The sequence below is a fragment of the Anomaloglossus baeobatrachus genome, chromosome 5 (assembly GCF_048569485.1).
Source record: "Anomaloglossus baeobatrachus isolate aAnoBae1 chromosome 5, aAnoBae1.hap1, whole genome shotgun sequence".
NCBI lineage: Eukaryota > Metazoa > Chordata > Amphibia > Anura > Aromobatidae > Anomaloglossus > Anomaloglossus baeobatrachus.
The window spans coordinates 141,061,249-141,088,768 of NC_134357.1; the positions used below are offsets into that span (position 1 = coordinate 141,061,249).

The following is a 27,520-nucleotide window of genomic DNA, read 5'->3' on the forward strand; positions in this document are numbered from 1 at the left end:
TTGATTGTGTCTCAACTGCTGCATCCAGGAAACTAAGTGATGCATTGTTGGAATCAGGGTTTCTTTACCTACATTATGCTACTCTCAGATAAGGTAGCCAAAACCTGGTGACAGATTTCCTTTAAGGAGTATTCAAAGTGTAAGTGAAGCCAGTTTAGATAAGGATTTTGAAGTAGACTCACTTAAAAATCAATGTCTGAAAACCTTGTATTAACATACCCTAGTGGTCAAGCGGATTATTTGAAAACGGTCAAGAATTTGTGAATTTTTTTTTATTAACAAGCTTTTTATTTTATTATTTTAAGTTGAAAATTTTTCAATAGATGAATTAATGATCTTACTTGAGTTAACATGAAGCTTTTCATTTATACATCAGTCATGAGCCTTACAGCCACTTTGACATCAATCGAATTAATAAAAAAAAAAATTCAGAGACGCACAGATCTTCAAGATTGAAACTGAGTGAATACTGCCCTTGGAATAAAGCTCATCTAGCCCCTTCATTATTGCGACCAAGGGGTTTCCAAACTCTTGGACCACCGCTGGTTTTCTTTAAGCTTTAATATAAATTTGACTTGCCTAATGCTCCTTTCTAATCAGCCATGAGTGCACGTGAGAATGACATCTAAAAGTTAGTTTGCTCTTAGTTATGGAGCTTACGGTTGCAATAAAAGTCTTGAAAATTCAATGCTTTATTTATTTCTCCATTATAAATGATAATTATTATGCAAGAAGTATGTGAAAGAATAACTGACTGAAAATCTACCGTGTAGTGTGTAATATGCAGTTGTATGTAAAGTTAACGCCTCAATGGATTTCTATGGAGTTTGACTGTCGCTCTCATGGCCCAAGACATTCAATGTTTACATGGTCAGTAGAGATGAGCGAATCAGGCATATTTCGAATTCGCCTGTTTGCACAGCTTAGCTCAGGAAATTCGATTCACGGAGAAGTTGTTCTCTACTAATTTAATGGCCACGGAATGCAATAAACTTAAAATAAAAAACCTCCATCCTTATCTCTCTGGCTCCTAACAGTCACCCGTTCGATGCTCACCATATATTTAAATCACCCCATCTAGCGCTGATATCCATGGTAGCGATGGGCGAATAGTAACTATTCGTGTTCGGATTTTTCATAACGAATCCCAAAGTCCTATGCCGGTATTCGTCACAAATAACAAACCTAATGCAAGTCAATAGGGAACCCGAGCATTTTGCTTGTCTTGACAAATACCGAGATAGTCCTCTGTATTCAGTAAGCATTATCCAAACACAAATAGTTACTGTTCGCCCATCACTAATCCCTGGGCTTCACGCACTGGGCAGAGACTTCCGGCTTTTAAGTGACCTAAGAGGGCTCTGCGCATGCACATGAAATGTCACAGTACATGCCATGACGTAATGACACTGAACTTTTGTGTCCTTGCGCAGAAGCTCCAACCAAGCGCAAGAGGTCCAGGGATTTCAGTCCAAGAGGTAGGGATCTGATGATGCAGGAAAGACAGGATGGATGACATGGGGGGGTCAATGAAGAATGACAGTGTCCAACAAAAGGGGAAATATCCAATATTCTTTCATGGTGCAACGTTTCGACCTACAGTGCCTACAAGTAGTATTCAACCCCCTGCAGATTTAGCAGGTTTGATAAGATGCAAATAAGTTAGAGCCTGCAAACTTCAAACAAGAGCAGGATTTATTAACAGATGCACAATTCTTACAGACCAACAAGTTATGTTGCTCAGTTAAATTTTAATAAATTTTCAACATAAAAGTGTGGGTCAATTATTATTCAACCCCTAGGTTTAATATTTTGTGGAATAACCCTTGTTTGCAATTACAGCTAATAATCGTCTTTTATAAGACCTGATCAGGCCTGCACAGGTCTCTGGAGTTATCTTGGCCCACTCCTCCATGCAGATCTTCTCCAAGTTATCTAGGTTCTTTGGGTGTCTCATGTGGACTTTAATCTTGAGCTCCTTCCACAAGTTTTCAATTGGGTTAAGGTCAGGAGACTGACTAGGCCACTGCAACACCTTGATTTTTTTCCCTCTTGAACCAGGCCTTGGTTTTCTTGGCTGTGTGCTTTGGGTCGTTGTCTTGTTGGAAGATGAAATGATGACCCATCTTAAGATCCTTGATGGAGGAGCGGAGGTTCTTGGCCAAAATCTCCAGGTAGGCCGTGCTATCCATCTTTCCATGGATGCGGACCAAATGGCCAGGCCCCTTGGCTGAGAAACAGCCCCACAGCATGATGCTGCCACCACCATGCTTGACTGTAGGGATGGTATTCTAGGGGTCGTATGCAGTGCCATCCAGTCTCCAAACGTCACGTGTGTCGTTGGCACCAAAGATCTCGATCTTGGTCTCATCAGACCAGAGAACCTTGAACCAGTCTGTCTCAGCGTCCTCCAAGTGATCATGAGCAAACTGTAGACGAGCCTTGACATGACGCTTTGAAAGTAAAGGTACCTTACGGGCTCATCTGGAACGGAGACCATTGCGGTGGAGTACGTTACTTATGGTATTGACTGAAACCAATGTCCCCACTGCCATGAGATCTTCCCGGAGCTCCTTCCTTGTTGTCCTTGGGTTAGCCTTGACTCTTCGGACAAGCCTGGCCTCGGCACGGGTGGAAACTTTCAAAGGCTGTCCAGGCCGTGGAAGGCTAACAGTAGTTCCATAAGCCTTTCACTTCCGGATGATGCTCCCAACAGTGGAGACAGGTAGGCCCAACTCCTTGGAAAGGGTTTTGTACCCCTTGCCAGCCTTGTGACCCTCCACGATCTTGTCTCTGAGGGCCTTGGAATGCTCCTTTGTCTTTCCCATGTTGACCAAGTATGAGTGCTGTTCACAAGTTTGGGGAGGGTCTTAATTAGTCAAAAAAGGCTAGAAAAAGAGATAATTAATCCAAACATGTGAAGCTCATTGTTCTTTGTGCCTGAAATACTTCTTAATACTTTAGGGGAACCAAACAGAATTCTTGTGGTTTGAGGGGTTGAATAATAAATGACCCTCTGAATAAACTTTTCACAATTTAAAAAAAAAAAAAAGAAATAAGATTCTTTTTTGCTGCAGTGCATTTCACACTTCCAGGCTGATCTACAGTCCAAATGTCACAATGCCAAGTTAATTCCGAATGTGTAAACCTGCTAAATCTGCAGGGGGTTGAATACTACTTGTAGGCACTGTATGGAAGTCTTTTTCAAGCTTGAGAAAGACCTACATTAGGTCGAAAAGTTGCACCATGGCAGAATAAAGAATATTAGATATTTCACCTTTGCTGGACGTTGTCAATCTTCATTGATCTATAGTAATGCCAGGTTGACTACTTGACATTGGACATGCGTCCTTAATTGGACTACTTGCCCAGACCTGGCCCTTGAGAGGAGTACTGCAGGCCGCCCTTTTCTTTTTGAAAGGATTACATGGAGGGGTCAGAGAGGCGATCAGTAAGGGGAAAACAAGAACATTTTTTTTTACATTTTGATGGGCTTTTCCAATTCAGGAAAATGGTGGCAAAAGGAAGCGAATTAAAAAAAAAAATTCATTTGGTAACTGCGAGTTTTTGAGAAAATTTGAGTAGAATTCAATTCCACTCAAATGTATTTGTGCATCTCTAATATGCCACATAGTGCTAAATAGCTAAAGTATAGACATATAAAGCTTTGCCTGAAAAAAACAGCTAAGAGGCAGAGAAGCCAGTCTGGTAATATTTCTAGAAAAGGTTGGTCTTCATGAGACAACTACTAAGAGCTGGCCTATAGCATAGTTCTTCCATGGAGGTACAGAGATTAATTGAGGAGTATAATTATTACACTTTACAAAAATATTTACTGCTCAGTCAAATGGTGGGAATCCTAATGGTCAACTTAAAGACATTTGTCTTAATTCTTGAGATCTCAAGGTTTCTTAACATAATGATGGATAAGGTAGTCATGCAATTTTAGAACATCTAATTCCAAAAATCTTGATCTCAGATACACAACTTAAGTCAGTGATTTCAAAAGGGATTCTTTGTAATGTTTTTAAAATGAACAGCAGAGAATGTGTTAAAATAAAAAAATTGCATTAATTCCATATTCATTCCCCAACGATGATCAACTCTGGTCCTACAGAGATCACATCACCTCCATCATTTACATGACCACAACCATCACTATGGAGTAATCGTTCGTCTCATCGGTGAGCAAGTACGGCACATGACTGCTGAGGCCAGTGATTGGTTTCAGCAGTTATGAGAATAATGTGTAACATGATAAGGACATGATTAGTGGTGACCACTGCACTAGAATTTAATACATCTCCTGCTGTTTGACCAATTTTTTTTTTTTTTTTTTTTTTTTTTTAAACCAGGACAACCCCTCTATATAGGTGAATGTGTCTAATCCGATCACAAGTGATACTTCCTTCACTAATGCTGCTCCACATTATGTCATCAGCTTTTATTTACACTGTAGCCATGTTAATAGATTAATACGATTCTGCGTTACACACAACAGGGACAAATCATCTGTAGGATACGTGGAGTTTAATCATTCACTAGACGTGGATGACAGCTGAAGGCGCTCAAGTGAAATCCTACCCTGCATCATACAGCTATAAAATATAAATAGGAAAAGAAACAAAATATGCATAGATTATAAAAGGCTGGAATATAATATGTCAGCCTGCGTCCCGTCAACAACTGTGATGCAATTAACAGATGAGAAGATGGTTTTCCCCACATTTCCATAATACAGAAATTACAATCTTCACATAGTGAATAAAGTTCTGTGCGCAAAGTCTGTCTACGAAGCAGTACTATGGGCGAGATGTATGCCCAACGTCCGATGTGAGCGCAAACTATGGAATCCCATTAATAGACTGAATTTTACACTTGTGTGATTATAACACAACCTAATCGTAAATGTACTTTACATGTATATGGGAACTAATTAATTAAAGGGAACATGTCACCAGATTTGACTCCTATAAGATTTGGCCACCACCAGTAAGCCCTTATATACAGCATTCCAGAATACTGTATATAAGAGCCCAGACCGCTCTGTAGAATGTAAAAAACACCTTTATAACACTGACCTAGGGGGCGGTCCGGTCTGATGGGAATCGCTGCTCTCTGGTCTGGCATCTCCTCTTTGCGGCGATCGCAGTCCTCCTTCTGCCCAGCCCAATATGGATGACATGTCCTACGTCATCCACAAAGGCCAGAATTACTTTCCTGCGCAGGCAACGTCTCTGTGCCCTGCTGATGTCAGATCAAAGTACTGTAATGCACTGCCATGAGAAATGGTTAAAGACCGTATGCGCACTACAGTACTTTGATCTGCCCTCAGCAGGGAAGATCAAAGTGCGCCTGCGCAGGACCGCAATACCGGCCTCTGTGGATGACGTAGGCCCAGTCATCAACACTGTGCTGGGCAGAAGAAGGACAGCGATCGCCGCAGAGTGGAGGAGGCATTGGACCGGAGAGCAGTGACACTCATCAGACCGGACCACCCCCTAGGTGAGTAAAATAAAAGTGTTTATGCCATACAGAGCGGCCTGGGCTCTTATATACAGCATTCTGGATTCCTGTATATAAGTGCTCACTGGTTGTGGCCGCAGCTTATAGAGGCCAAATCTGGTGACAGGTTCCTTTTAATAAATAGAGGAAACTTTCATGTGATTCTATAAAAGTAGAAAACAATAGAAGTAAACAAAACTATATTAAAAGTACTGTACATACCAATATACTATATTGTAGCAATAGCAAAAATGAAAGAGGCTCCTCCTATAAAGCGGATTTATGCCATCACTCACCCCATTCAGGAGCAGGAAGGCTGGACAAATATTTTTTTGTCCTCTACCCATCCACTGCAGTAAATGGCTGTCATTCCCCAACCCTTGTATGATTAGACTGTAAAGCTCGGGAGATTCCCACCGGTCATGAAGAAAGTGGTGGGGACTACCTGAGCCAAGACTTTCTCTACCTAGCCCTACTGAGACCACTGAGTATATAGTAAATATGTATATTTGATAAATAACCCTGTAATATCTTATAGTTACATAGTCATTACATTCAGCATTGTTTTAAGTAGTATGAATTGGTAAACAGATTTTACCCACCTTTCCATCATATCGTTTTACGATAAACTGATCCAGGCCCAAATCTGTCAAAACAATACAAAATGCATTTAGAAAAAGGCAACATACTTTAAACTAAAGTAAAAACTGGCATATGTAATCCTGTTGCGATTATACTTTAATAGACAAGAGTGACACTTGACAGTGGATAAACTGACTTGTTTGCTGTTGATATTTGGTAAAGAAATAAAGCAATGAAGCCGGATTGATAGATTTAAACTCCATAAACAGAATACAAACTATTCTATGTGGTTTTGCAACAAGTAAGAAACAAGGCATTTTGATGTTTTTGTTGCACAGATTACTGTAAAAATGAAGACCGTTCAGCAAATATTATCATCGAGGGATTCTTACATCGAAGACGATATCCCGTAGAAAAATTGGTAGACAGATATTTTATTTCTTTCACCTAAAGGCCACGTCTCACTAAGCGACATCGCTAGCCACATCGCTGCTGAGTTAAGTTTTTTGTGACGCAACAGCGATCTTGCTAGCGATGTCGCTGTGTGTGACATCCAGCAACGACCTGGCCCCTGCTGTGAGGTCGCCGGTCGTTGCTGAATGTCCTGGACCATTTTTTGGTCGTTGCTCTCCCGCTGTGAAGCACACATCGCTGTGTTTGACAGCGAGAGAACAATGATCTGAATGTGCAGGGAGCTGGCTACTGCGGACGCTGGTAACACAGGTACACATTGGGTAACCAAGCAAAGGCTTTGCTTGGTTACCCGATATTTACCTTGGTTACCAGCGTCCGCAGCTTCTAGAAGCCGGCTCCCTGCTCCCTGCACACGTAGCCAAGGTACACATCGAGTAACTATAAGCAAAGTGCTTTGCTTAGTAACCCGATGTGTACTATGGTCACCAAGCACAGCGTCGTTACACGGGTCGCTGGTGGCTGATCTCTAATCGCTGTGGAGATCTGCATGTTTGACAGCTCACCAGCGACCATGTAGCGACGCTCCAGCGATCCCTGCCAGGTCAGATCGCTGGTGGGATCGCTGGAGCGTCGCCAAGTGTGACGGTACCTTTAGCGGTACTTAGGCATCATGGGATGTGTAACACAACTTATCTCTCAGTAGCTATAAAACCAACCTGAAATCTGATCTGAAGCTGAAAAGAGTGCAGAACAGAAAGGAAATAAGCAAAATATTTGGATTCATCCAAAGCCAACCCTAGGTTTAAACAATTTTCATAAATAACTAAAATGCAATATTCTGATACATCACATATGGGGCATCATTTGGAGAATTTTCAAAAAGAAGCTATCAACTTTTTTTATTTTACTGTGTGCCTAAAACCTAAGCAGGCAATTGCTAACAGAGGCAACTAACAGTCTGTGGTACCCGACGCCGGCTGAGAGTGGTCACTCACTGCTTCTGATGGCGATTCAGCTGCTTCAAGTCAACAAAACAGCTTCTTCTTCCAAGCTGGTGAGTCTACGGATCATGACTACCGACGTCATGCTGATTAATGCCGGATTCCCGCAGTTAGGCCTCATTCACACATCCGTGTTTAATCTCTCAAGGACCAAGCCTTGTTTCTCAGATCACTATGTCACTTTATGAGTTTATCACTATGCTATGGAACGCTTCAACACATCCCAGTGATTCTGAGAAAGATATTTGTGATATGTTGTATTTCATGTTAGTGGTAAATTTTGGTTGATATGATTTGCAAATTGTCAATTTTTCCAACAAAATTTACAAAACCAATTTTTTTAGGGAGCGCATCACATTTAAAGGGACTTTTTTTGCGTCAGTGCGATTACAGCAATACCAGATTTATATAGTTTTAGTGATGTTTTCAGCAATACAATTTTTATTTACATTTTCTTTTTGATCGTGTTTTATTTCAGAGCTGTGATGAAAAGCATAGTTAAACAGTGTGACAGTTTTGTTGTTCTGGAAGCGGCAATACCAAATATATGTACTTTATTAGTTTTTGTTTTTACATAAATATTCTTATTTATTAGTGTAAAGGGGGCTTTACACGCTACGATATCGTTAATGTTTTATCGTCGGGGTCACGCCATTAGTGACGCACATCCGGCGTCATTAACGATATCGCAGCGTGTGACACTTTTGTGTGACCTAAAACGATCGCAAAAACGGCCAAAATAGTTTGCCGCTGAGAGGTCGTCCTAAAACCAAAAATCGTTTACCTCTCATTAGCGATCTTGTTCCTCGTTCCTGCGGCAGCACACATCGCTGTGTGTGACACCGCAGGAGCGAGGAACATCTCCTTACCTGCCTCCACCGGCAATGCGGAAGGAAGGAGGTGGGTGGAATGTTTACGTCCCGCTCATCTCCGCCCCTCCGCTTCTATTGGATGCCTGCCGTGTGACGTCGCTGTGACGCCGCACGACCCACCCCCTTAGAAAGGAGGCAGATCGCGCAGGGCAGGTAAGTCCTGTGTGACGGGGGTAAGCGAGGTTGTGCAGCGATATGCCCATGTCGCACAACCGACGGTGGCGGGTACCATCGCTTGCGATCTCGCTAGTGAGATCAGTGTGTAAAGCCCGCTTAATAGTTTCAGTTCTTAATTATGGGTGCGCGGGGTTGTTTTGTTTGTTTGTTTTTTTAATAATTTTTGCAAATTTCTTTACTTTTTTACTTAGTCCCTCTATGGGACTTTAACTTTTATGTTGGAGTCACACTTGCGCGTATCTCGTGTGAGTCTCACATCGCATCACCTGGCGCGGCCGCACTCTCTCCTGACAGGAGCGGGTCGGCTGCATGTATTTCTATGCAGCTGAAATACTTCTGTCCGGAGAGCGTCAGGCTGTGCTGGGTGATGTGATGCAAGACTCGCGCAAGATATGCACAAGTGTGACTCGGCCTTATTCTTCTGATCACTGGCCTTGCAATACATGAGACACTGACAGAATGCCTGCTAGACTCTGCCTATGTCTTGGATTCATGAAAAAAAACGGTGCAACAGAGCAGAGCAGAAAAGAAGCCACGCTCTGTTGATGTGAAGTCAGCAGAAGCTGTGACCACTCTGGCAGGGTACAAGAGGCAGGTTAGTGCTTAGGCATGTTGTTTAAAAAAAAAAAAAAGTCCCAGATAATCCCTTTAAGCAAACGTATTTCAGTGCTTTTACTGCCTGCAATCATCCATTGAGTAAAAAGCTAAGCAGTGAAGACACCGGTCAAAATATGAATAAGCAGGCACCCCCGCCAAATTGCTAAGCCTCAAAGACCCTGGCCGAATTGCTAATCATTGGAAGAAAAAACAACAAACGATAAAAAGTATAAAAAGTGATTTTTCTTCTTTTTTTTTGTTAACTGGGACTCACATATGTCTGTGAAACAAATATTCAGTTATCTAAATAACTGCTGGGAATAAGGTGCGTAATTTCAAACAACATCTGGTGAAATATCATCACACTTAACGCACTGAAATATTAGCCAAATTATGCAATAATTCTCTCATTACAAGCTAATCCATCTGTCACAAATTCATAGATCTTTTTCGATGATTTTGCATTATGTTCCAGATCACATATTTAAGCTTTGGGGTTTTTAACCAGATGATTTTTCGTGATTACACACAGATCAACTACATTACTATAACATTATAGTACTGTATATATTAACCCTAGAACGCATACCTGGGGCCTCGCAGGCCTGCTAGGTCATTTATTTTCTATGGTAGATTTTTATGCTTGCACGTTCTAGGGTTAAGCTATGTCTAGTAATCTGTCCATCTCTAACAATATACACGCCTCAACATTAAAATTGCAACACCAACAACGTCATCAATTTTTGGACTCTGGACTTTTCTCCCATTGAACACGTCATTGGTCGACAATTGCAAAGTGAGCTGCCAGCGGAAGATCTTGATGATTTTCATGCCCAAGTGCATTCAGTGTGGCAGGGAATTCCTCAGACAACCAACAAGAACCTCACTGATAGCAACCAAGGATTGTAAGTGCGTATATTTCTACACATGGTGCTCAAAAGCTACACTAAATAATTTGAGATATTTTCAAAATTTTGTTTCTACCTTATCTATTATCATTTGCAGATCATTAACATGTTTAACCATCCAGTCAGCTCCATATTTTCATGACTTTTCCTTTTTACGGCTTGCATTCACATGTATATCTATGAAATACCAAGGAAATACTGCGTCCTGCGTGACATGGTGGCAGAGCTGTCTTGCAATCTGACAGTGAGTTTAGCTGATGTAGCAGAGGGTAGCATGGTAACCTCCAGCTGTCGCCTCCGGTGACTTCACGGATGTCCCTGTTGCCCTCAGTGTGTCTCAGAGGCTGCAGTGACTAGTAACCTTTTCTGTCAATGCAGCCTCCAGATGTAGCAGAGCTAAGGAGCATCTTGGGACGTCATGTGGATTACTTTGGACCTGCTGGGGTGTTTTGCGGGTTAATAAAGGGGTGAAAAAGGGTGTCTGTGTTTTTAATGTCAAATAAAGGATTTTTCTGTGTTTATTTCTTTTGACTTACAGGGTTAGTAATGGGGATGTCTCATAGACACCTCCTTATTACTAACCTAGGGCTTGATGGCAGCTGTGGTTTTTGACAAATCACAGCTGCCCCATATATTACCCAGATTTCCACCGCAAAAGGGCTCTTTCCAACTTACTACCAACTCCCAATGGTCAACTTTACCTTGGTTGGTTATAAAAAAAAAAAATAATAATAGGGGGATTCTGCGCCGTGTTTTTTTTTTTTAAATTATTTAAAAAAATTAAAAGAAAAAAAAACGGAATAGGATCCCTCTATTTGTGACAACTGGCCAAGGTAAAGCTGACAGCTGGAGATCGCAGCCCATAGTTGTCTGTTTTACCAGTCCTTGTCATGACAAACATGGTGGGAGCCCACCTCATATTTTAAAATTATTATTTTTACACTACAATACATCAAACTGGTCTGCAACCAATCACACAGATTCTGACACAGAGGGTGCGAGGGCGTGTAAACCAATCACAGATGCTGGCACAGAGGTTGGGTGGTAAAGTAGTAAATATTCATGAAGTTTAATGAGTGGGCCCAGAAAAGAGTCTTACTCCTGTTATATTCCGAGAAACACGGTATGTATAACTGTCCTGCTCTTATCCCCATTTTGTTTCTTTTTGCAGCCCCCTTAGCCCTCACAACGACCATTTTAAAGCTATTTTTTTCAGCACAGAAATTTGGTTCCCCATTGACTTGTAAGGGGTTCATTTTCCATGGTCAAGTTCGGTTCCTGAAAAAAACTATTTTTTCTAGTCTGTGCAAATTCGGCTAACTGGAATATCCACGGGATAGCTCATCTTTATTTATTAATTATTTTGCAAAAGAACATCCCGTGTGAACAATAGTAAGTAGTGATGAGCGAGCACTACCATGCTCGGGTATTTGGTACTCATAATGAGCATTTTGACTCTTGGACGGGGTAGAGTCATATACCGAGTACTGTATAATGGAAGTCAGTGGGGAACTTGAGAATTTTTCTGGAAAATCTTCGGGAAACAAATGCACAAGTACCCCATTGACTTCCATTGTACACAATTTGAGCCCATCCGAGTGTCAAAATACACTTTTTAAATATTGAGCATCCGAGCATGCTAGTGCTCGCTCATCATTAATAGTAACCAATATATTTTAAATAAATGTACTTTATCAAACAAATTCCAGGACACCAGTAAGTGATTAGGAAGCGACATTTAAGTTTTTAAAATCAAGTGGGCTAGACGATTTCATTGTGGCATCATGCGATAGATATAATTAAAACCCACACGTAGGATGGTACAATAGACTATTATACAATCCCACTGGGTATTGAGCCTAGCCTGTAAAACAAAACCTTCAAGCAACTATTTGTGCAACCATGAAAATAATCTTTCACCAGCTCAGGCCATCAGAATGACAGTTGGCCATTTCTTCCTTGACAAAATGATACGGAGGATTCTGCAGTGACCATTTCATCTCCGTGTCTCAGCAATTTAACTTGTCACGTGTACTAGAACCGCAGCACCGGGCTTAGCACAACAACTAATGACCTTGTCATTCCATAAAGGGTAACATGTCTGACCTTTTCCGAACACAGGATTCAGGAGCTGGGAGTCTTGTTTTTATTTACTTGGCTAGTTTGAAAAATAATAGTTTTACAAGGTGAGTGGTTTAACCATTTATATCCCGGCTGAGGATTTTTCTATATTTCATAATATTATTTGGACACATGAATATAAGAGCAAATAAGACTTTTCCATTGATTAAATTTGTCACAATATAAAAAAAACACAACATAAAATGACACTGTGCTGGGTATATATTATGGATGTAAATAATGCTATATTATGGCTATGTGCGCACGTTGCGGTTTTTTTCCCCGCATTTTGAACTGCAGCGTTTCAGTGCGGAGTTGCATGCATTCTTTTTCCCCAGCAAAGTCTATGAGAAGTCCGAAAATTCAATGTGCACGCTGCGCTTTTAAACGCAGCGTTTTGGATGCCAAAAATAGCTGCAGAAAAAAAAAGCAGCATGTCACTTCTTTTGTGCGTTGTAGCTGCGTTCTCCACCCATTGAAATCAATGATGTGGGTCAAAACGCAACCAAAATGCACTTAGACTGCATTTTTGTTGCATTCTGCATGCTTTTTTGACAAACAAAACGCAGGTCTTTTCAGTCTCACTCTGTCGATCAATCGCTGTCTGTCGGTCGATCTCTTTCTCTGTCAGTTGGTCTCTCTGTCTGTCTCTCTCTCTCTCTGTCTGTCCGTCCGTCCGTCCGGTCTCTCCCCCTCTCTCATATTCACCGATCACTGGCACGGCTGTCACAAAGCTCCGGCGACTTTTCCTCTTTTGAAAATGCCGGCCGCTCATTATTCCATCTCTTATTCACTGCTTCCACCGCCCACCGGCAACTATGATGCAGCTGTCTCACTGCAACCAATCACAGCCACCGGTGGGCACGTCTATATCGTGCAGTAAAATAAATAATAAAAAAAAAAAAACGACGTGTGGTCCCCCCCAATTTTGATACCAGCCAGGGTAAAGCCACACGGCTCAAGGCTGGTATTCTCAGGATGGGGAGCTTCACGTTATTTGGAGCCCCCCAGCCTAACAATATCAGCCAGCAGCCGCCCGGAATTGCCGCAACCATTAGATGCGACAGTCCCGGAACTCTATCCGGCCCATCCCGAATTGCCCTGGTGCGGTGGCAATCGGGGTAATAAGGAGATAATAGCAGCCCATAGCTGCCACTAAGTCCTAGGTTAATCATGGCAGGCGTCTCCCTGAGATACCTTCCATGATTAACCTGTAAATTAAAGAAAATAAAGACATGCACCGAAAAAAATCCCTTATTTGGAAAAAAAAAAAAAAACCCTTTTTCACCACTTTATTAATCCCCAAATACCCCTCCAGGTCGGACGTAATCCACACGAGGTCCCGCGACGCATCCAGCTCTGCTACATGAAGCTGACAGGAGCAGCCACAGACCACAAAGGCCTCTGTCAGCTCCACACAGCAACTAAAGTGAGCCGCACGATCAGCAATGACGTCACTAAGGTTACCCGCGGCCACAGCTGGATCCTCCAACTGTAACAGCAAGTCGCCCGAGTGACTGACGTGAGCTACGCGATCAGCGTTGACGTCACAGGCGAGTTGTGATCTCGGGTGGAGGACTCCAGCTGGCTGTGGGTCACCTCGGTTACGGCAGCGCTGATCGCGCTGCTCACTTCAGTCACTCAGGGGATAAGCGGTCACCGTTGAGTCCTTCACGGGTGACCGCTAATCAGGATGCGACACACAGACAGAGCCAGGGGATGACAATGAAGTCGGGTGAAGTTCATCTGATTTCATTCTCATCGCGCGACTCTCTGTGTCTGCTGTCAGTGGGCATGTAACAGAGCTGAATTGCCTGGGGAACGCACTGTCAAAAATGCATCCAAAACGCATACAAAACGCATGGAAAATGCATCCAAAATGCATGCATTTTGGATGCATTTTTTTTTTTACAAACACAGCGTTTACATTTGTCCAGTCTGCCAGAGGGTTCGTTCTTTTCATCACTGCAGACGTGCGCACATACCCAAACATACCCTAAAGGATGGTTTACACGCTGCGATATCGTGACAGATATCGCTAGCGTGGGTACCCGCCCCCATCGGTTGTGCGACACGGGCAAATCGCTGCCCGTGGCGCACAACATCGCCCAGACCCGTCACACTACTTACCTGCCCTGCGACGTCGCTGTGACTTGGCGAACTGCCTCCTTTCTAAAGGGGCGGTTCGTTCAGCGTCACAGCTGCGTCACTGAACCGCCGCCCAATAGAAGCGGAGGGGCGGAGATGAGCGAGACGAACATCCCGCCCACCGCCTTCCTTCCGCATTGCGGGCGGGAGGCAGGTAAGGAGAGGTTCCTTGTTCCTGCGATGTCACACGTACCAATGTGTGCTGCCACAGGAATGAGGAACAACATCGTTACTGCTGCAGCAACAATATTCGAGAATGGACCCCCATGTCACCGATGAGCGATTTTGCACGTTTTTACAACGATGCAAAATCGCTCAAAAATGTCACACGCAACGGCATCGCTAAAGCGACCGGATGTGCGTCACAAATTCCGTGACCCCAACGAGATCGTTTGAGCGATGTCGCAGTGTGTAAAGCGGCCTTAACACTACATATGTTGTCACTGATGTCTGTTACATCGTTTCTATACCGTAGGCGGTTGCACCAGGTCCTGTGATGCCTAAATTGAAGAATGGAGTCTAAGGTAACTGTGCTTTCAAATAACTATACCAAATATGTCACAAAGAAAACAAACATCCAGAGATAATCTGGCGAGTATAAATAATATAAAACTTCACTTTTTAAAAAAAAAAAAAAAAAATGAAGTTAAAAATATGGAAGCAGATCCAGTTTGCTCCTTAGCGTTGTGCAAGACCTGGGCTAAGGAACAGGCTTGGGTCTCCTTCCATAATTTTAACATTTTTTTTTTAAATAAAAACAGTTTTATACTATATATACACTCACCAGATCATCGCTGGATTTTTTTTCTTCTTCTCTTTGGTAAATTGCTGTAGGCAGCTGTACGCATAATTGCATAATTAATTGGACAGCATAATTAATTGGACCTAATTGGGTAGTTCCGTGTGATGAAAAAGTACCGAGGACGAACATTATAAGAAAAATTGGTGATCTGACTTTCTCTTCCCTAATTTCACATTTGTATAATGTATATTCAAAATAAGGTGTCCTGTGTGTGAACATGAGGATCATCATTATGGGAGTTATAGCCTGCATTCTCATCAGTCTTCCCCTCCGCATATAATAATGTTTACTCACTTATATAGCGCCATTAATTTCACGGCACTTTACATACATCAGAAACACTGTCCCCATTGGAGCTCACAATCTAAATTCCCTATCAGTATGTCTTTGGAGTGCGGGAGGAAACCCACACAAACAACATACAAACTCCTTGCAGATGTTGTCCTAAGTGGGATTTGACCTTAGGATCCCAGATTGCTCTATATCTGCAGTTTGCTGGAGACGATGAGCTACAGTAATTTCTCCCATAGACAGCACAGCAGAGAGGCAATACCTGCTCTTCATTCACTGTTTGGCTCAATAACAATCAGCAGCAACACAGAGGATATTATATGGCAGAGCTGAGTGGTCTTGATCTGAATCAAGCTCTGAAGTGAGGGCAGAGCCGAGTTGTCTTGATCTGAATCAAGCTCTGAAGTGATGGCAGAGCTGAGTTGTCTTGATCTGAATCAAGCTCTGAAGTGATGGCACAGCTGAGTTGTCTTGATCTGAATCAAGCTCTGAAGTGATGGCACAGCTGAGTTGTCTTGATCTGAATCAAGCTCTGAAGTAATGGCACAGCTGAGTTGTCTTGATCTGAATCAAGCTCTGAAGTGAGGTAGACACTTGACTGAAAGTCCTGCATATTTTTTTTTGTCTCTGCTTGTTTCCTTGCTTGCTCTCAATCCTCCTCTCCTTTCCATAAAGCACAATGGGCTTTGTTACATAGCACCTTCAGTTCGTCTCCTCTGAGAAAGATTAACTTGAGCAGATTTTTCAGTGGACAACAAGTTCAGGGGACAGGAGGCATAAAAAAAATGTCTAAGCTGAGGAGGAAGCAGATTTCTCTAATAAGATATAATTCACAGTTTTATATTCACCTGTACAATCTATTTCTGTCACCAGGTTTTTGCTACTTCATCTGACAGCAGCATGTTGTAGGCAGAGATTCTAAAACTAACCATGTTTAACTGGGTGCAGCTGTTCTGACATTATCTAAAAATTGAGTGCAGCAGAGCTGGTAGTGGTCGCCGCCCACACCAGGCCCTCAATAGAGATTATGCATTTAGTGTAAAGTGCCAATCACAGCAGGGGGCATGCAGGACAATGTGGCATGAGACTTCCTAGTCCTCTAATGTTAAATCACAGAATAATATATCCTTTAGTTCATACGCAGATAAGGGAAGCACAGTTGCGTTTTCTTTTTTAATCCTTGTTGCATGCTATCCTCAGCTTATAATGCAAAATCCGGCTGACACATTCCCTTTAACTGATCACTGTTAAGTCACTGACTGGCAGTTTGACATAGTAATAAAGACGCCCAACAGGGTAGTCAAACAATAATGGACAGCAATACGAACATTAGATCCAGAGGTCAAAACTAGCAAGCATACATATGTTATTAGTAATGCCTAGAATGGAGCAAATGGAGAGTCCAGGATATCATGACTATGCCACTACAGAGGCAGGTGATAGATTCTAGGAGGACAACTGATACTCAGGCAGGGTCAGGAGGCCCTGAAAAATATTGTGAAATGACTGTATTTATTTTTTTAAATCAATTGTAAAAGACGACGTTTTATGTTTAGAGCCACCCTTTCCTTTAGCAAGCAAGAAACTGGTGACACACTGAAGCTATAAGATCACCCAGTCATGGATGGTGCACTCAAGTAAGCAGACAACTGCCTCCACGCCATGCTGGGTTCAATGACACCCCTTTTCTTTAATTCTTTGCCATCTTTTACTAGTACCCAAGGAAAAGGTATTTTTTTCATTGAGCCAAGGATGACCAATAGCAACCTCTACTCAAAATATTATGTTTTGCAAAGTGTGCACAGTACCAACATTCCAACCTGTACTTTGAAAAATGAGATTTTTGGCAAAAAATTGCAATTTTTTGAGCTACCTCACCACGTCACGGCAAATCTCTTGAGGCAGTCCTACACTAAATTATTTTTATTTAAAGTGTGCCAAATGGCCTCACATATGCACAAATAGGACTGCACAGCACGTACCTGGTGCTTTTCAGTCTCGTCTCCATGACTAATTCATGGTTGTGGGCGGGATAGGCCCAGGCACATGCTGCTTGGAATATATAGCCTGTGGACATGGCTAGATGGCAATGTGTGAACAGCCACCAATCGCCAAAAATCAAGACAGATGGAAAAATAACAATGAAGTGCACTGCAATATGGGGACCAACCAAAAACCTATATAGCATTTAAAAACAACATAACAGCAACCTCTACTCAAAATATTATGTTTTGCAAAGTGTGCACAGTACCAACATTCCAACCTGTACTTTGAAAAATGAGATTTTTGGCAAAAAATTGCAATTCTTTGAGCTACCTCACCACGTCACGGCAAATCTCTTGAGGCAGTCCTACACTAAATTATTTTTATTTAAAGTGTGCCAAACGGCCTCACATATGCACAAATAGGACTGCACAGCACGTACCTGGTGCTTTTCAGTCTCGTCTATTTGTGCATATGTGAGGCCGTTTGAGGTCCCCATATTGCAGTGCACTTCATTGTTATTTTTCCATCTGTCTTGATTTTTGGCTATTGGTGGCTGTTCACACATTGCCATCTAGCCATGTCCACAGGCTATATATTCCAAGCAGCATGTGCCTGGGCCTGTCCCGCCCACAACCATGAATCAGTCATGGAGACGAGACTGAAAAGCACCAGGTACGTGCTGTGCAGTCCTATTTGTGCATATGTGAGGCCGTTTGGCACACTTTAAATAAAAATAATTTAGTGTAGGACTGCCTCAAGAGATTTGCCGTGACGTGGTGAGGTAGCTCAAAAAATTGCAATTTTTTGCCAAAAATCTCATTTTTCAAAGTACAGGTTGGAATGTTGGTACTGTGCACACTTTGCAAAACATAATATTTTGAGTAGAGGTTGCTGTTATGTTGTTTTTAAATGCTATATAGGTTTTTCAAGGATGACCAATAATCTGATGACGTACAACGAGAGAACATAAATAAGACATCCAGAAGATCCCTTGTATTTCCCACTGCACTTGGATTCTAAAACTTAGACGTTCCCAAGTGAAGGCAAAGGATAGTAAACTCTTCAGACAACAAAAAAAGATAAAAGGGCAAATTTGGTAGTTTTCATAAATGTGGAACTAAATAAAATTAATAAATCAACCAGCAAAGAAGCACTTTAGTCATTAAAACTACACCAGGCATTCATACTAGGGGGGCTCCTCTTCTACCAGTCTAGACATGCATATTGAGGACGTTGGCCAGCATGGTATTCTTCCTTGGAAGGATCTAACTGGTTTTCAGTTACTTAAGATGGAAATAAAACAGATGTATTCATTGATTTATACAGGCATAATTAAAAAGGGATGTCAACAGATAACAGATTGTGTTTTTCACTATAATGACATACATGAACCCAATATCAAGTAATTGTAACCTAGCTGAGAGGCCAACAGTTGCTGCAGACAGATCTATAGCAGCCTAGAAACTGGAGAGATTGTATAGAGCTAGGCTTTCAGTGAGGGATGTAGCTGCTGGGCCGTTTGCTGGAACACTGCCTGCACGAATGAATGTACACAAGCTGACAAATTGCTGTCTGTTTCCCCTTCTGCGGCGCTGATAGCTGAGATAATTGTTATATTTCCCTGTGCCCGTCTCCCTCTTAAGGGTTTCACCTGTCACTTTGTGCCTGATGATGAAGCAGCTGCTGTGTCCTTACCTGGGGATGTTATACACATCCAATAAAAACACTCGACTGCCTCAGAAATGTTTCTTCATTTTCTATGTGTGAACTGATTTAATAAAACCTCTATCGAATTAATAATTATCATGAACAACGTCTGTAACATTCTGGGTTTCTCAGTAAAAATAATATCGATCTCAAATTATAAGGAAAAGAGGAGACAAAAGAGTATACAGACATTACAACAGGGGATCATAGCGGATTCTTTATGTGAGGTAAAACATTTCCCACCTGTTTATAAAAAATGTATAACCTCAGAGAAAGAATAATTTGCAACCTTGTGCTGTAATGTTTTTATACACTTTTGCTTCCTCCGCTGCTCAGATGTGATATGATCAGACCCTTTACCTGTACAGTCAGACACGGCCATTACTCAGTACATAGGAGGGACACATATAAGATTATCTCCGCACAGGAATATTTTTTCGATACACATCCAATTGTGGAAATTATTATTATTCCAAGATCTGATGATTAAAATGAACTTTGTTTGTGGGACACCCCTTCAAGGTGGCCGGATTCTGCCAGCTTCAGAGAGCAGCTTGCACGCACCATGCACTCCTTGCCTAGGTTAACCGGCCAGGCTGGGACTGCAAGTGGCTGGTAAAATAAAAAATTATATATCGCTCCGTTCTTAAAAGGGTAAAGAGTAAAGATTCTTGTTTTTACATAAACTATGCAATTTGATCTATTTATGAACTTGGGACAATCGTCAGAATTAATACATGATACACAAATTAATAATAATGTGCAATTAATCTTGAGGTGTGAACAGCAGTTTGTAACTGGAATAAGGAAAATTCGACTCTGTGCTGAATTCAGCCATGTCCGTCACTCCCATAGAGACTGTATGAAGAAGCTGCACACCTGTGCGGCCTGCACTCCCCTCCAATCATTCAGGTGACCACTGTTTTTGTGATCACTGGGGGTCCCAGGGTTTATAGCACCCACAATCATGACCTCCTCAACCTTAAAAGGGACTGTCAGCAGGCTTCTGCAATGTAATCTGAAGACCGCATGCTGGAAGAGTTAAAAAAAAAAAAAAAAAAAAAAAAAAAGAGGCTTTGCACTGCCTCTGTCATATCACAGTCTCCTTTTGTTTACCTGCAAAGTTAGGCCAGAGTCACATTTGCGCAAGTCTCGCATCGCATCTCCCAGCACGGCCTGCTGCCTTTCTGACAGGAGCATCTCAGCTGCATATAAATGCATACAGCCGAACCGCTCCTGTCAGGAGAGAGTGTGCGGCCGTGCTGGGAGATGCGATGCGAATCTCTCGCAAGTATGACTCCGGCCTTAGCTTAAGCCTGTTATCTTAACCATTAGTGGGTCTCAGCTGTGTGTGAGCTCTAGTCTGACTCCGCCCCCTCTGTGATTAGCAGCTTCTGTCTATGGAAATGTACAGTGAAAGCCTGGTATGGTCAGGGGCAGCTCTCAGAGCTCTGCTACATACAAAATCTAAAATCTTTCACTATGTCAGAACGGCTGCAACCACTAATCTATGTGATACATCATTGAACTCAGGGCCTCTTTGCCTACATCATGCTGCTCTCAGATGACGTAGCAAAAACCTGCTGACTGATTCCTTTTATTGAGGATAGGCGATAAACTTCAATTTTGAAACAACCTCTTTATAGCAAATCTGTCATTGTTTTGAAAAAGCATCTGCTATTAAATTTGCTAGAAAACAGTGTTTTCTCCAGGTTCTTTGGTTTCCTCCCACACTCCAAAGACATACTTCTAGGGAATTTAGACTGAGCCACACCAGGGACAGGGATGATCATGTCTGTAAAACGCTGTGGAATTAATAGTGCCATATAAGTGAGTAAAATAAATTTATCAATAGTGCCATAAAAAATGCTGAAGGAATAGCCATAGATTTTTCAACAATGAATGCCTCGTTTATCAAGGTGGTCAGTGTTGCACCTCTTACAAGTCACTACCAGACTCATCTACCTTCCTCTATGTCATGGCTGTTAGGTTTTACTTAGTGCAAATCCTGACCCTAACATAGATTATGAAGATAATCTGTGGATTACGGTCACAGATTAACCCTGGATTTTTGCACTGGATAGCCATACTGTTCAGCCCAAGGATTAGTTTTAGTGTAATGTTTCCAGAGTATATGAATGGTTCATAAATGTCATATTCGCCTGTGCTGGAGGTTTCTGCCCCTAGAAGAGCACTCGTCATGAATGGAAGGGTTACTCAACATACAGATTTGGACAAGTCCCATTTGGAGAATAATACACTCCACTCATCAGAGGTCCGCACTCACTTTCTGGCTGCTTCTCATTGGGTGTTATGGATCTCACAAAATCTTGAGGAGTCATAAAGACTTCTGCTTCTCCAGATTCATGAATCACTTTCAAAGTTGCAAAGTACCGGAAAATTTTGTCTGGAGTTGAATAGGCTCGAATTCGATTCTCATATTCCATCACCTAATAGAGAAAAAAAGATGAATGAATCAGAGAAACAGATCTCTAGCTTTCCTCTATATATTTTTTATGTAATTCATCAGTAACATCTGTTTATATTGCATTATTGTGTTTGAGAGATCTTATAACTTGTGCATAGAAAGTTAAAGCCCAAATATGCAACTGCACGTCATACAAAAAGCAGTTGTCTGGTCATTTCATATTGATAACCTATACACAGGATAGGTCACAAATACCTGGTGCCCCTACCTAAATCAGCTCTCCTTTACTCCAGCAAATGCCGGGTGTAAGAGCTTTGAATGGAGCTGCAAATAACAGACGTTCTGCAGTAGTTGCAAAACGAAGCTCATGTGTAGCGGCTGCTGCCTGTTCCTGCAGAACAACTCCTATTCTATTGACCAGGACTAGTGTTGAGCGAGTAGATGACTTTTTGTTCTCGCTATGCTGTTAGCGATTACTGTCCGCTACTCGCATATTCGTTACGAGTAGCGGGCGCAATGTAAGTCAATGGGAAATACTCGCTAAGTAGCGAGTAACCCGAAAGCCGTCCTATTTGGTACTTGCACGAATAGTACGGCTTTCGGGTTACTCACTACTTAGCGCGTATTTCCCATTGACTTACATTGTGCCCACTACTCATATCGAGTATGCAAGCAGCGGACAGTACTCGCTAATAGCATAGCGAGTACAAATAGTCAACTACTCGCTCAACACTAACCAGGAGCTGTTCTGCAGTAGCCATCAGTGACTGCTACATATTAAATAGAGCTGCCCATTGTAGCTCCATTCTAAACATTGACATCCAATACCTGCCGGAGCAATTAACAGCTGACTTGAGAGTGCTGGGTGTCAGACCTAAGACTGGACACCTATAGTGATACCGTGATGTCTCTTTGCAGGGGGGCCGGTATGAAAAACTAGTTCTGTGCATCTCAAAAAAAAAAAAACAACACACTCAAAAAGGACACTCTTAGAATGAAAGGGAAACATTTAGATGTATGCAGAGTAATACACTATGGTGGGAATTCATCAGGCCCACTCTGGATCAAAAATCTCCGGAGATACTACAAAATTATTACAAGGCACATCTGTTCATAAATTTGGCACATAATTGGGGTTGCTGATGCACCAGAATCAGAAGCTATAAAGTGGAGAATATATCTGCTCTAATGTACATGCTTTTTTTTTTTGTTTTGTTTTTTAAACATCTTTTTATTGAATTTTAACCGAATTTCTTTTACAATCTGCTCTTATACAAAGAGCATTTCATTGATGACATTATAATCAAAACAGTCCCGCCCACCCCTCCCCCCGCTCTGCGTGTGACCAGAAGCAACTTAAAATGGTAACTTATGTAATTGGTATGTGTCCATTGAGCAGTTCAAGAAGGTACCAAGAGGTCTGTCCAAACTGAGATTTAAGTCTATCCTTAAGCACTGTAGCCAAGTTAGGTATAAATAAAGACCATGTTTCAAAGAAACGCTTAGTCAGCTTCTCCTTATTCGACAGTGCATCCAGCCAGTCCATTTTGAACATGAACATTAGTTTTGTTTGGATAAACGCTAGAGAGGGTGCTTCAGGATTTACCCAGAGATGTAGGATACTTTTCCTAGTGGCCGAGGCCCAAATAGTTAACATTGCCCTGGTACCTCTCGGAAGACTTTGTTGAGCCTCCTCCAACATGTTAAAAATCGCCCACTGTGGTGTCAGAGCAAACTGAATATTGTATGTGTTTTGTAAGACTGAGTGAACGCTTCTCCATACTCCCTGTATCTGAACACAGTCCCATAAGTGGTGAAACAGGTCAGTGTCTCTTATGCCACATTTAGAACAAGAGTATAAGGCATTTGTGTCCATTTTTGATTGAATTTTTGGAGTAATATATGCTCTATGTAGAATCATCAAGGCCATATCTGTGTAGCTATTGGACGACAGAAATTTACGTTGCAACAGCGTGGCTTGTAAAAAATCCTTTACCTCGAACTCTGGCATGTCTACCTTCCATTTTGCTGGACCTGTTGTTTTCCCCTCCCATGTCCAAACTGTACGCAACATTGAATAAACCTGACTAGTCGAGGACGCCTGGCTTCTTGCCCTCCTAAGAAAGTTATCCACACTTCCTCCAAGATCTCCCTTTGGCTTGTCAACAAGATATTTTTGTGCCAAGCTACGCGCCTGAAGAAAAAGAAAAGGCTGACCCACAAAAGCTGGAAATCGGTGTGCCGCCTTCTCGTAAAAAAGCAACGACCAATCAGGCTCCATTAGATCTGCAGCATAAGCACAACCCTGCATTGACAATGTTTCATAAATCCTCGGAGGGCGACCCTGGAGGAATCTCGGATTTCCAATAAAGGGTTGAAATGGGGAACTTGAAGTGTTAATTTTACCAAGTTTCCTCACCTTCCTCCACGTTTGTATAGTATGCCATAGTGTTGGATGATCCCTAACCTCACTCTGTATTTCCTCGTTCCCTAAATGCAGCAATGCTGTTAACGAGACTTGTGAACATAGCTGTTGTTCCAATTGTAGATTGGCAAAGTGAGATACTCCTCGCACCCAGTCCACCACATATCTAAAATTTGCTGCTAGATTATATCTGCCCAGATCTGGAAGATTTATGCCCCCTGCCCCTTTTGGTAATTGAAGCTTGATTAAGCTGATCCTAGTACGCCCCTTGTGCCCCCAAATGAATTTTCCAAAGGATGAATTTAGTAGCTTAATATCTGATTTGCGTAGAAGCAACGGGAGAGTCTGAAATAAGAACATTATTTTGGGGAATGCTACCATTTTAATTAAGTGACATCGGCCCGAAAAGGATATTTTCAGATGTTTCCAAGATTGGAGTAGATGTATTAATGAATTTATAAGAGGCTTATAATCAATTTGATATAGTAACAAGGGGTTTGCTGGGAGCTGAATCCCCAAATATTTAATGGACCTGGTACACCACTGGAAGGGAAATAAGTTATCAATTTTACCCGATTTGTACATTGCCAATGCCTCAGTTTTTTTGTAAATTTACCCTGAAGCCTGAGGCCTTTCCAAAATTATTCAATGTGTTCATTATCTCTGGAATCGCTTGAGAGGGATTGGCAATAAACAATAAAATATCATCGGCAAAAGCCAAAAGTTTAATTGTTGTCCCACCGACTCTCATGCCCTGAAATATTGCTAAATTATGTAGGGTCCTCAACATTGGGTCCAGAGCCAAATTAAACAATAAAGGTGACAAGGGACACCCCTGCCTCGTTCCCCTCTGTACCTCAAATGGCTCAGAGAATGTATTATTTATAGATAGTCTGGATTTGGGTTCTGTGTATATCATCTTGACTGCTTCACAAAACCAGGATCTCACCTGGTGACATGCCAAAAGATTATGTAAATAGGCCCAAGAGACCCTGTCAAAGGCCTTGTCCGCATCAAGGCTAACTACTATATGTTTGGTACATCTATGCTTCCTACTGTAAGAGATAGCCCCAATAGCCGTCCTGATGTTATAGGTGATGGATTTCCCGTGCACGAATCCCGTTTGGAAGGGCAGAATAAGATCTGGAATCACTTGTTGTAATCTACCAGCTAGTATTTTAGTAAAGATTTTAAAATCAGAGTTGAGTAATGAGATAGGTCTGTATCCCTCCACCTGTAGTGGGTCTTTTCCTGGCTTAGGTAATACTATAATGTTTGCCTCATTGAACCTGTCGGGAATTATTCTATCTTATTATACACTGCACATAGATGAGGACCGATAGAGGCTCCCAAGATCTTATAATATTCGTAACTAAATCCGTCGGGCCCTGGGCTTTTGGCTAGTTTAAGAGTGCCAATAGTTTTTACTATTTCTGAAATATTTATAGGGGCGTTTAGTACTACTCTTTGTTCCTCTGTCAAGATGGGCGCTACGGTACCATGGATAAAATCAGCTACCCCGTCAACCTCCCTCGGTTCCGCCTCATACAGCGAGCCAAAGAATGCCCTGAACTCCTCCACTATTTCCTCATCTTTTGTTACCATGGTACCATCTTTCTTTTTAATTTTGTGGATTCTAGTGGTGGTTCTAAAGGGTTTGGTTAAAGAAGCTAGTAATTTCCCAGGTTTGTTGCCCCATTTAAAGTATTTATGTTTCTGGTAGTCCAGGTTACTAAGTGCCATCTCATGGGAAAAGGTGTCCGCCGCCTCCTTGGCCTCTAAGAAATGTTGTTTTGTCGCATCCGTGTTGTTATTTTTAAAATCTTTATATGCCTGCGTGAGAAGTTTTTGTGCTGATATAGTTTGTTCCAGGAGCTTTTTTCTCTTATGGCTGACATATATTATCTGACCTCTTACTACTGCCTTGGAGGCAGCCCAATACAAACCAGCGTCCCCATTATGCTCGTGATTATCCTTCTCATAAAAGCTCCAGTAGTTTTGTAAAGAAGCTTTGAAATCCTCAGATTGATATAAATATGAAGGAAACCTCCACCTTCTTTCCCGTAGTATTGTGGTAGATAATAACAAATTAAAAGTAACCGGTGCATGATCCGAAATACAGATGTCTAGGATGTTGGAGGAAAGTAAATGTGGCATCAGTGCTGGGCTTAGTAGCCAATAGTCAATCCGTATATGTAAGTCATGGACATGTGAATAAAATGTATAGTCTTTATCTATTGGGTGCTGCATGCGCCATGTGTCTATTAGTCCCAATTGATTGACGAGATATTGCAAACCACTATGGAGCGCCAATAGAGGAGATGGCTGGGGACTTGACCTGTCTAAAATTCCATCATGAGCCTCATTGAAATCTCCGCCTACAATTAAATTAGTCATATCCCAACCTGTGATACTTTCGATCAATCTGGCTCTGAACTGTGGATCAGGAATATTTGGTGCATATATGTTTGCTAAGTTCTAGATAGTGCCCTCTATCTTCACTTTCACCAATAATAATCTCCCCATAGGGTCCTCTGAAACCTCCAGAACTTCATGACTAATATGCTTATTGATCAATATAGCTACCCCTCTTTGTTTTCTCGTAAATGACGCTTCTGCGCATACGGCATATTTTCTGCTGTGAAGAAATGGGTGATTGCCCTTCATCCAGTGTGTTTCCTGTAAGAAGACAATATGGCAATTTAAACGATGTAGATAATTTAAAACTTTTTTCCTCTTAATAGGAGAGTTTAACCCGTTAACATTCCAGGAGCACAAATACAGCGATTTAATCGTGGACACATTTGTGCTCTCTGTGTTAGTCATTTATCCTATTCCAGAAGGAGGAATTAATTGTAAAATTATAAACAACCTATTTGGGTTCCCTTGTCCATCCCAGCGAGTAAACACGACAACCCATATGAGAGCTAAACTAAAGGTGCGCACGCAGAGCCCCCTAACCCCTTCCCATCTAAACAAAAACCTTAATCTAATGGCAATGTCACCTGCCTCTCTGGCAGTCCTGACACTGAAAAAAAAAAAAGAAAAACAGAATGAACATCAGAACTGTAGCACAGTGACGTCTCCGATTTAAGTGTCTGTGTTGAGTGCTGGCGAAGCTCCATTTTCCTGAAGAAGGTAATTTAAAGCCAACTTAGGATCTTCAAAAGTCCAATTCTTTCCCCCTGTAGTGAAGCGTAGAACAGCAGGATACAGTAGACTGAAGCGAATATTTTTTTCCGCCAATAGTTTGCATACTGGATTGAAGGCTTTGCGTCTTGTTGTCAAGGCTGCTGAGTAATCTTGGAACAAAAGCAGTTTAGAGTTATTGTAGGTAAGTGAGCGATTTTTTCTAAATGCTGTCAGCAATCTGATCTTGTCTTGGAAGTCCAGGACCTTAAAAATTACTTGTCTGGGTCTGACCTCTCCATCATTTCGAGGTGGGCCCACTCTGTGGGCCCTTTCAATAGCAATTGGCCCCTACTTTAGATCCAATTTCAAAGCTCCTGGTAGCCATTCTGAAGTGAGTTTCAGTAGATCAGCTTGCCGAACCGAT

At 41.9% G+C, this 27,520-nt stretch overlaps 1 protein-coding gene across 1 annotated transcript in view; it reads right to left on the reverse strand.

Annotated features, from left to right (window-relative positions):
- MICU1 (mitochondrial calcium uptake 1) overlaps positions 1-27,520 on the reverse strand; it is a 399,405-nt gene that overhangs the window by 291,911 nt on the left and 79,974 nt on the right. The window contains exons 4-5 of the mRNA XM_075348939.1: positions 21,399-21,561; positions 6,108-6,151 (exon numbers count right to left, since the gene is read on the reverse strand). Of these exons, the coding sequence (XP_075205054.1) occupies positions 6,108-6,151; positions 21,399-21,561 (207 nt within the window). The remainder of the gene's footprint in view (positions 1-6,107; positions 6,152-21,398; positions 21,562-27,520) is intronic.